This window comes from Danio aesculapii, chromosome 7, assembly GCF_903798145.1.
Source record: "Danio aesculapii chromosome 7, fDanAes4.1, whole genome shotgun sequence".
Taxonomy (NCBI): domain Eukaryota; kingdom Metazoa; phylum Chordata; class Actinopteri; order Cypriniformes; family Danionidae; genus Danio; species Danio aesculapii.
The window spans coordinates 41,174,760-41,186,317 of NC_079441.1; the positions used below are offsets into that span (position 1 = coordinate 41,174,760).

General features: G+C 46.3%; 1 protein-coding gene across 1 annotated transcript in view; it reads right to left on the bottom strand.

Annotated features, from left to right (window-relative positions):
• The window catches only part of LOC130232913 (leukotriene B4 receptor 1-like), a 1,498-nt gene extending 746 nt beyond the window's left edge, over positions 1 to 752 (bottom strand). The window contains exon 1 of the mRNA XM_056462894.1: positions 1 to 752. This exon is cut by the window's left edge and continues 746 nt beyond it. Coding sequence (XP_056318869.1) covers positions 1 to 739 — 739 coding nt within the window. The 5' untranslated portion in view covers positions 740 to 752.
• Between the last annotated feature and the right edge of the window lie 10,806 nt (positions 753 to 11,558).

Below are 11,558 nucleotides of genomic sequence, written 5' to 3' on the forward strand. Positions count from 1 at the left end.
GGTGCGGAGCCCAAAAAATGAAGAACACTATGACAATACGAGTCACCAGTTTGGTCAATCGCCGACTGTGTTTAAACGATCCTTGTGTGGCCATCTTATGTAAGCAACAATATGAAGTCACCATGATTGTTAGAGGTAGAAAAAATCCAAACAGTGACTCCAGCGTGGCAAAAATAAGCTTCGTTTTTGTATCCAGGTTTCTTTCGCACTCCATTTTGGATTCATATGGAATGATCTCCTGTGTAAAAACACCGGGACAAGAAAAAACCAATGCCAGAATCCAGATGGTGAGCAGCAGCACTTGTTCTTTTCTCTTGGTCATTCTGGACAACATCTGTGGACGACGAATCCGCAAACAGCGATACACGCTGAGCACAGTTACGGTCATCAGACTTGAGTACATACTCCAGTAGACCAGTGTTGTGAAGAGCTTACAGGCTGTTTTATCAAAGTCCATTAGCTGACTGTAGATCCACCCAGGCAGGGTAATCAAACACAAGATGTCTGCAGCTGCCAGGTTCAGCATCAGATGAACAGTGAAATTATTTTTTTTCATATGGAAAACTATAAAAAGAATGACTGCAATATTACCGGGAACTCCAACCACGAAGCAGAGACCCATCAGACCACTGGTGACCAGGTTAGCTGTGGACCAGCTGTCGGAGCTCAAGCCACTGTGATTCTGCATGACATCCGCTGTGGACCAGCTGTCAGAGCTCAAGTCACTGTGATTCTGCATGACATCCACTAGTTCTGTGTTAAGACAAACTGATCACCAGGTTCACATGTGCAGTTATTTATACTCTGCATCACTTCCTGATATGTGTACACCCACAGAAAGTTCTCATCAAAGTATTTTAGTGTCTGTTTTATGGTTCTATGCTGCTGTTGCTGTGATTTGGATCCTTTTAAACTAACTTTATCTACAACTTACTAATTCTCAGACATGTATTAGGCATTAAGGTCATTGTATGTTTTTTTCATGTTTTTTCAAACAGCTAAAGTTTTATCTATATTAAGATCAGATGGTACATCCGTTCTTATTTCACAATGGTAAGAGATGGCGCAACATGCTGAACAGTTTTTGGGAAAAATTCATAGTAACTAAACAATTTATTACAAGGACTGCTTACAAATTAGCAGTATGTGTCACATGTGAAACTGATATTTGGATAAGCATTTCATCATAAGTTTTCAGTAAGGTCCTTGACCTGTTAACCTGTTACTCAGCAAACCACACTTTTGAGACTCACACCTGAAAATTATTTATCTAAATTAAAATGGTTACGTGTCTTGACCCCAGTAAGCTAAATTGTGTCTTTAAAAGACACAATTTAGATATCATTGGAAAGAAGACAAGAAATAAATGTTGTGTAAAGTAAAAGTAGTTTTACTGCATCCAGTGTGCTATTTCATATACTAGCACATGAAATCAGTTCTGGAGAAATCTAGAAAAAAATAAATGTCTTGAAACCAAATGTCTCATGAGTTTATATTTTAATTTTTAAGAGATATCATGCAAAATGGCATTCCTGCAAAAAAAAATAAAATAATATATATATATATATATATATATATATATATATATATATATATATATATATATATATATATATATTGTGCTTTCCCCCTCCCCTTGTTTGAGGAGAAGCAATCTGATAACCTCATGTAATGAAGCATTCTACAAACTATTTGAAACCATATACCTGTAGATATCACTTATTTTAACACTGTAACTACTAGAATTACCATAGTGATCATTCTGAACATTGCCAAGTAAGACATAATTTTGTCACGTCATATTTACATTTAAAGCTTCTGTTGAGATTTAAAAATTAAAAAGCTTTGAATGTCTGTCGTAAAATGTAATTAGGTCATTACCCTAAAAATACAATCTTTTTGGTGATTCATACATTCATTTTCCTTCAGCTTAGTTTATTCATCAGGAGTCCCCACAGTGGATTTCTGTCACGGATTGGCCAGGCTCTTCCACCAATTCCACACAGCGCCCATCATCACCGGAGTTCTAATCATGCACAGCTGCACCCAATCACTCAAACACACTATATAAGCACACACCTCACTTCAGTCATTGTCCGGTCTCGTTTCTACGAAGCGGACTCATAGAGAGTACCCTCCTGGTATTCACTATCCTCTTACTCAGCATTTGATACTTACCTGTTCTCTGTTTACTTCCAGTTTGTCCAGCGTTCCCCGTGTTCTGTCAGAGTTGAGTGTTTCGTCAGTCTGTCTTCCCCACAATCCATCTGGTGTGTGCATTCGGTCTTCCTCAGTGTCTGTCATCCGTCCTGCTTCAGAGAAGGAATATACTATCAACCAGAACTTCATTCACTTTCCCATTGTCCTCCTGCTGTTGCTCTGCTGTTAAAATAAATACCGTTAAATATTTACTCACCCTGTTTGTTCGTCTGCTTCCATAACAGAAGACCGGACCTACTACAATCAACAGCATGAGCACTCACGATCCCATTCAGGAGTTGGTGGACTCGCTGAAGAGAGTCCTTCTACCATCCGCACCGAAGCCTCGAAGCACATCTACCAGATTCAACCCATAACCAACGATATCACTTCCCAGGCACGTATACATCGTAAATGTGAATCCATCAATCTCCAAGTTGGATTGCTTCACAAGGAGGAGATTCAATTCCTGGTTCTGGAGGGTGCCACCATGGACATCATCCTAGGGCGCCCGTGGCTGGTGAAGCACGATCCCATCCTCTCTTGGGGTACCGGAGAAATAAAGAAATGGGGTAAAGAATGTATGTCAAGCTGTTTTCCCGATCTACCTTTACAACCTCAACGACCCCTTCCGGTCTACGTCACCTCTGTCGAAAGTCCAGTCGAGAAACGATCCATTCAGATCCCGAAGATCTACTCCTCATACGAGGACGTATTTTGCCCCAAGAGAGCTTCCCAGCTACCTCCACATCGGCCATGGGACTGCGCCATAGACCTGATTCCTGATGCTCCAATGCCCAGAGGTAGGATCTATCCGTTGTCCCTTCCGGAGACTAAGGCCATGGAGGAGTACATTCAGGAGGCTCTGAGTCAGGGGTATATCCGCCCTTCCACCTCACCTGCGGCATCAAGTTTTTTCTTTGTGGCTAAGAAGGATGGAGGTTTGCGGCCATGCATCGATTACCGAACGCTCAACCAAGGAACAGTCAAATTCAGGTACCCACTTCCTCTCGTCCCTGCGGCCCTGGAACAACTCCGATCGGCCCGGATATTCACCAAGTTGGACCTCCGCAGCGCATACAACCTGGTACGAATACGCGAGGGGGACGAATGGAAGACGGGGTTTGTGACCCCTACTGGGCACTACGAGTATCTGGTCATGCCCTATGGTCTGGTCAACGCCCCCTCCGTATTCCAAAATTTCATCCATGAAGTCCTCCGGGAGTTCCTCCATCTCTTCGTCATTGTCTACATAGATGATATCCTGATTTACTCCCGGAGTGAGGCCGAACATCGCCACCATGTTGCGGAGGTCCTGCAAACCCTCCGGAAACACAAATTATATCTCAAAGCTGAAAAATGCTCATTCCACTTACCATCTGTGCAGTTTCTGGGATACATAATAGATCAAGAAGGGGTTCGTATGGACGAGAGGAAGGTCACTTCAGTTATCTCCTGGCCAGAACCCAAGACCATAAAAGAACTTCAACGATTCCTAGGGTTTGCAAATTTCTATCGACGTTTCATTCAGAACTACAGTATCATTACCGCTCCTCTCACCAACCTCCTCAAAGCTAAACCCAAGAAATTATCCTGGCCTCCTGAAGCCGCCGCAGCCTTCCAAAGTCTCAAAGATTCCTTCACTCAAGCTCCACTCCTGACTCACCCAGATCCTGACCGGCCTTTCGTGGTTGAAGTGGATGCATCAACCACTGGAGTGGGAGCCATCCTTTCACAGTCCCACGGTACTCCCAAGTTACTCCATCCATGTGCCTATTTCTCCCGGAAGCTTAGCCCGGCGGAAAGGAATTATGACATCGGGAACCGAGAACTTCTCGCCATCAAGCTCGCCTTGGAGGAGTGGCGACACTGGTTGGAGGGGGCCAAACATCCCTTCCAGGTGATCACAGACCATAAAAACCTACAATATCTCAAAGATGCTAAAAGACTCTGTCCTCGTCAGGCCCGTTGGTCATTGTTCTTTTCCAGATTTCATTTTTCAATATCCTATCGACCAGGATCAAAAAATATCAGAGCAGACGCACTTTCCAGAATTCATGATCAGCAAGAAACCACTGAAATCCCGGCCAAGATCCTTCCAGAACACATTGAAATCTGCCCCATCCAATGGTCTGCTCCTCCAGCCATCGCCACTCCTGACCCCATACCTCCGCCGGGCTGTCCCCCTAATCGGCGATTTGTCCCTGAAAATCAACGGGTAGATCTCATCCATTCTAGTCACACATCTCTGGGCACTGGACATCCCGGGGCCAACAATACCCTCTCGCTGCTATCCCAACGCTTTTGGTGGCCGGACATGGCTAGGGATGTGAGAAGGTATGTACAAGGCTGCAGAGAATGTGCCATATCGAAGAGTCCTCGACATCTACCTGCAGGAAAACTCCATCCCTTGCCCATCCCGAACCGTCCCTGGTCACACCTAGGAGTAGATTTTATGACGGACCTTCCTTCCTCCGATGGTAATACCTGCATCCTGGTCATAGTAGATCGATTCTCAAAATTCTGTCGTCTGATTCCCCTGAAAGGTCTTCCCACGGCCCTAGAAACAGCAGAAAATCTTTTTAACCATGTCTTTCGATGTTTTGGACTCCCAGAAGATATAGTCTCGGACCGAGGTCCTCAATTTATTTCCAGACTATGGAAAGCATTCTTCAAACTCCTAGGTGTGACTGTCAGCCTCTCGTCTGGATATCATCCTCAAACCAACGGCCAGACGGAGAGGAAGATTCAGGAAGTGGGACGGTTCCTCAGGACCTTCTGTCACGGTCACCAGAATTCCTGGAACCAGTTTCTGGGCTGGGCAGAATACGCCCAGAATTCATTGCGACAACCCACCACAGGACTAACGCCATTCCAGTGTATCCTAGGATTTCAACCTCCACTCTTTCCCTGGGATGGCGAACCCTCAGATGTACCAGCAGTGGATCACTGGTTTCGGGAAAGCGAGAGGGTCTGGGACGAGTCACATCACCACCTTCAGAGGGCAGTTCGTAGAGCTAAGGAAGTGTCAGACAGGAGGAGGATTACAGGGCCTGTCTATAATCCCGGGCAGAAGGTTTGGCTCTCCACCAGGGACATCCGCTTACGACTGCCCTCCAAAAAACTTAGTCCCAGATTTGTTGGTCCCTTCACCATCCTGGAACAGGTCAACCCCGTCACCTACAAGCTACAACTACCACCTCAGTACAGAATCCATCCTACATTCCACGTATCACTACTTAAACCCTATCACAACCCTCTGATTCCCTCCACAGAGCCTGGCCACGAAGAGGAACCCCCTCCCCCACTGATGTTGGAAGAGGGTTCCGTCTACACAGTCAAGGACATTCTACGGTCCCGGCGTCGTGGTGGTCAACTAGAATACCTCGTTGACTGGGAGGGATATGGACCAGAGGAGAGGTCGTGGGTCCCCAGATCCGACATCTTAGATCCCGCACTTATGGAGGAGTTCCACTCCAATCACCCCGAGTTCCCAGCACCTCGCGGACGAGGTAGACCACCACGGCGCCGGAGGTTTAGGCCCTCAGGAGCGGGCCCTGGGGAGGGGGGTAATGTCACGGATTGGCCAGGCTCTTCCACCAATTCCACACAGCGCCCATCATCACCGGAGTTCTAATCATGCACAGCTGCACCCAATCACTCAAACACACTATATAAGCACACACCTCACTTCAGTCATTGTCCGGTCTCGTTTCTACGAAGCGGACTCATAGAGAGTACCCTCCTGGTATTCACTATCCTCTTACTCAGCATTTGATACTTACCTGTTCTCTGTTTACTTCCAGTTTGTCCAGCGTTCCCCGTGTTCTGTCAGAGTTGAGTGTTTCGTCAGTCTGTCTTCCCCACAATCCATCTGGTGTGTGCATTCGGTCTTCCTCAGTGTCTGTCATCCGTCCTGCTTCAGAGAAGGAATATACTATCAACCAGAACTTCATTCACTTTCCCATTGTCCTCCTGCTGTTGCTCTGCTGTTAAAATAAATACCGTTAAATATTTACTCACCCTGTTTGTTCGTCTGCTTCCATAACAATTTCACATCAACTTATCCAGCATATGTTTTACACAGCAGAGACCCTTCCTGCTGCAACCCAGTACTGGGAAACACCCATATACACTTATTCACATACATGCACTAAGGGCAATTTAGTTTATTCAATTCAATATTGATTACCACTCGTGATTAATACACTTACATATAAAGTAACTTTAACAAAACGCATTTACTGCAGCACTGGTCATTTTCTCGTGCCTCTGTAAATGGGGTCTAGTGATGCCCCCGATGAGTCTCCGTCTTCTGCTCCACTCCAAACTGCAATAGACTAAGGCCCAATCCCAATTCTATTTTTGAACCTCTACCCCTTCCCCTTGAACCCTTAAAACTGAGTGTGAAGGGGAGGGGCTTCAAAATGTACCCCTAAGAAATGGAACAGCACTACAGTACCTGCACAAGTCATAATATGCCATCACGATCTCTTGCTTTATATTAGATCAGACGATCGTGACTGCTGTACTTATTCCAGTTGTGTTATTTTTTGGTATTTATCTTCAAGAAATCACTGAAGGCATATATTATGTTATCATAACGATCTAATGTTGCAATAGGATCGTAACTGTACTGCACATTTACACAGTGGCCATATTCATCTTTGTAAACACACCAAAAACAACATTAACATTAGAGCAGACACTGTAAAAAGGTCATTCCCAGCCACTAGACTTTTCTAACAGGGTAATCAAGTGTCATAGAGTGTCAGAATGTTCTGGGACTGCTATACAGGAGTTATTATTATGGATTATAGATCGTGAAATTTAGCGGGTAATATTTCAGCATTTTTTTTTAAAGCAAGACGATAAAACATGAACGAGGTTATGAATATTAAAACATGTGCCTGTTTGTTGTAAAAATTCTTTTTAATGACAAAAAATACTAATTTGTGTATCTTACTTCTGGGTGCAGCTTTACTGCCGTTGTGGCTGGTGTATTCTGGGAAATTTTCTTATCCTTGGTTTCGAGTGTGGTCCTGAAAAATCTCAGTTTGAGGGGCTATCTTATACCCCTTCTCCTTAACCCTACGGCTTCAAGCTAAAGAGAATTGGCACACCTGGAGAGAATTGGCAGAGACTGGAGAGAACCTTCTACTAAGCTGTCTTCCAAAAAGAAAGAAGTATTCCATCCATGCATTCCATGTGACTACACATACAGCAGCGGCTGAACTGGGTCTACTTCCGTCCCCTGGGCGTTTCACTGGAGGTTAAAAGAGCAGTTTCAAATAAAAGTGTAGATTCAGCCAAGAGAGCAACAGGATGGAGCAATGTATTTTTTTTAAAGATTTCATTCCGACCGTGTGTTTCTGGATGTGGTGGTTTCCTCTCCCCAGATAATAGGCACGAGTATTGTGTCACATGTTTGGGGTTTAGCACATTGAGGCGGTCCTCGCAGACAGTTCATGACTGTTGTCCAACTGAGGTTACGGTGCACTCTAGGGTGCGTCACCCCTGTTGTTCCCCGCAAGTCGTTTAGCACTCGGGCAGGCCTGAGGGTCACAGTGGGGTCTCATCCATCGCCTTCGAATCCCTCACTCCTCCAAAGTGCGCTCTGTCCAAGCTTCAAGTGAGTGTGTCGGTGCATCCGTGGAGATGGCTTGTCCCCCAGTTCTACCACTGGACTGACTAGATGGGTGTTACGTGGGGGCCAAGAAGAGAGTCAAACCCTCAAAGCCCCCCATTCTCTTCTTTCCGGAGATGCACAGTGAACTCATACAGGCATGGAGGCCACCTTTTTCTGCGTGGTCCTCGCGTACTCCCACCCTCACACCCCTTGATGGCAGAGCAGCCAGGGGGTACGAAGCGATTCCCCGGGTGGTGCACAATAATTCAGTCAATCCTTTCCTGCAAGGTGCCGCAACCTAGAGAGGTCAGCTTAGACTCCCTTCTAAGCCATGTAGGTTATCTGAGTCTCTCAGAGCCAAAGACTACACTGTTGCAGGCCAGGTGGCCTCCGCCTTGCATGCTATGGCCATCTATCAGCACTACCAGATGCAGACTGACTCTGCTCTCATGACCACCAAGTCAGCTGCTCATGCCCTGGGGAGGACGATGGCCCCACTAGTGGTCCAGGAAGCCACCTCTGGATTAACCTGGCTAATATGCGCAACGTTAACAAATCTTGCTTTCTTAACGCGCCCATATCCCAGGCAGGCCTATTCGGTGACACCATTGGGGACTTTACCCAGGAGTTCTTGGCAGTGAAGGAGCCGTCAAGTGCAATGGGTGAGGTCATCCATCACTGCTCTCCTCGCCGCCCCATCCACACCCCCCCACTGCTAAGAGTGCCAACTTGTGGCACTAAGACCTGCTCCGCCTCCGCAGCCCTCTCCAGTGGCTAAGCGGAAACGCTGAGCCGTCTGCATGCTGGAGATGCCCCCACCTACGGGCACTGTTAATTCTGATAAGAGGACCGCAAAGTGTCCCTGAGATCATTTTACTTTTTTAAAAACCCATAGACTGCTTAATTGGGAAAATATCTCTAAGTTTAAAAATGGTTTAGCTCACATCTATCAGACTTTTTAAAATTACATTTACTTTTTGAGGAACATTGATTAATGTACAGTGTCCCTTGTTGTGAAAAAAATAAATTAATAATATAATTGAGCATGCACAGGGACATGGTTCTATGGCACTTCGACCAGTTGGCTTCATGTCACCCGACAGATGAGCAAGCTCTCCCCTGTGCAGAGCATCTCCTATCTAGGGATGGATGAGACCTCCTATATCCATGATGGCGCGCCTCACAAAGGAGACTGGTGCTGTGCTGAGACATCTCGACAGGAACACAGTGATCCCACTGAAATTTTTTTAGGCTCCTGGGTTATTTGACATGCAGCCGCTATCACCCTGCTTGAATTGCTTCTTATAGGACCACTTTAGCGCTGGCTTCATGATCGGGTTCCCAGATGGGTTTGGCACTCTGGCACGCACCGGTTTCCCCAGTGAACCTACTCGCACAGGCTCTGTGCAAGATCAGTGAGGATGAGGAGCAGGTCTTGTTAATTGCACCTCTCTGGCCCAACCTGACCTCGGTTTCTGAACTTACACTTCTCGCAATGGCTCCTGCCTGGCATATTACCCGAGGAAGGACCTCCCTCTGATACCTGCGCCCAGATCTCTGGAACCTCCATGAGTGGTCCATAAATGGAGTTCGAAAGACTTAGGTGACCTACCAGCGTCAGTGGTTAACACTATCACTCAGGCTAGAGCACCCACTACGATGCATGCCTACGCCCTGAAGTGGAGTCTATTGACTAAGTGGTGTACTTCTCACCAAAAAGATCCCTGGATTTGCCAGTTTAGTATTGTGTTATCCTTCCTTCAGGATAAGCTGGACTGTAGGCTGTAACCCTCTACACAGAAGGTCAACATTGCAGCCATCTCCGCTCACCATGATGCAGTTGATGGCAGCACATTCGGGAAACATAACCTAATCATCCAGTTCCTCAGAGGTGTGAGGCGATTAAATCCATCCCACCCCCCTCTCATGCCCTCTTGGGTTCTCTCTATAGTCCTAGTCCTGTAGTCCTATGGTGGTCAGCAGAAGGGAAGTGCCTTATTAAAACAGATGTTGGCCTATTGGATAATTGATACCATTGCCCTTGCCTATCAGTGCCAGGGCGAGCCATGTCCCCTGGGAGTGAGAGCGCACTCAACAAGACATGTTGCCTCCTCTTGGGTGTTAACACGTGGCGCCTATTTTACAGATATTTGTAGATTTGCAGGCTGGGCGACACCTAACACTTTAGTGAGATTTTATCACTGAGCTCGAAGCTCTGTACACTCTGTACACAAAGCTCTGTACACTTATTGTGCTCTGCTTAGTGAGTTCCCCATCTGGAACCCTAGAGAGTTCCTCCGAGGCCCCCAGCACCCGACTTGGCAGGGTGCCTGGCCCAGTACGATGTCTGGTATGCCCGCTTGGTCTACCTGCATGCTGGGGATCAGTGCCAGATATGCGTGATCCTTGTTAGCGATTCCATACTTGTCATTCAGCCACGGAGTGCTCCCTCTTCTCAGGCAGAACTGTGTCATCCCTAACCGCTAACCAGCTTATCATATGTAGTGCTCCTCCTGGATAGGGCTAGCCCATATGTTCATATTGTCACCTACTCTCCCCTTGGGTAGCGGGTGGCCTCTGCAGCGTCCTTCCCCTTCGGGACTGGAATGCTTTCCCAAGGTACTGTCGTACTTTTAAAATCCCTAGCCTACAGCTAGCTAGGTAAAAAGCATATTTACAACCCCCGATTTTGTAAATTCCAAAATGATTCCCATATTCTGGTAATTAAAGGAGCTAAGGGACGTTGGAAGGTTACGCCCTTGGTGATGTTTTTGCACTTATGCTATGCTTGGCAAACTTTTCATCAGGGGTGTGACGGGCTCAGCTGCTGTGGCATTTTCTATACATACTCACCAAAGTGTCGGTAGACACACGTCATAGCTCCCACTGAAAGATAACATCCCGGTTACGAACGTAACCCACTTCCCTGAAGATGGTAATGGATTTGTGTGTCTCCGTTGCCAAAACAGCTGGTTCTCGAGCTGATAGCTGAGTGTTCGGCTCTTCAGCGGCAAAAGTCTAGCGACTTGCTTCGCGTGCACTGGTAATATGTGCGGAGCTGAGCTATGCCACCTCATAGGCATTCATTGACCTGTTTTTTAACTCTTCAAAGTGACTGGTTGTCTAGCAACCCCCAAAGAGACATGTCTCCATTCCCATCTTCGGGTAATGTGGGTTATTTTGATAACTGGGATGTTCTCCATTGTTCTTCAGATAAATCTCCACTGATGCTCTTGTGAGTTTCCTTCTTTTGCATGTTGTGTGTCCATCGCCTGAAAAAGAAACACCTGCCACAGACAAGACATCTATCTATCTAAGTCCACCTCCACCCCCTTCCTCTTGGAAAGACATCTATTTATCCATCCATCCAGGAAATACCTAACCTGAGCATAAGTTTCTAGTCACTGCTGAGGTGTAATTCCCATTTCTCCACATGCCCCAGCTTAATATGCAAAAGACAAAATCAAGACTAACAAAGCTCTACTTGCTGGCTGATCTCCAGCAATAAACAAAGTGTTTTCCAGTGTGTGTTTTTCAGATAAATCTCCACTGACGATTTTGTGGGTCTCCTTCTTCTGCCTGTTGTGATTCCATTTTGCCTACAATTTTAATAACTGCCACAGAGAAGACATCTAACAATCTATGCCCACCTCCACCCCTTCCTATTGGGACTTCCATCTATGCACCCTTCCTTCTGCCTTTGAAGAATAATCCAGATCATCTGTTCCCA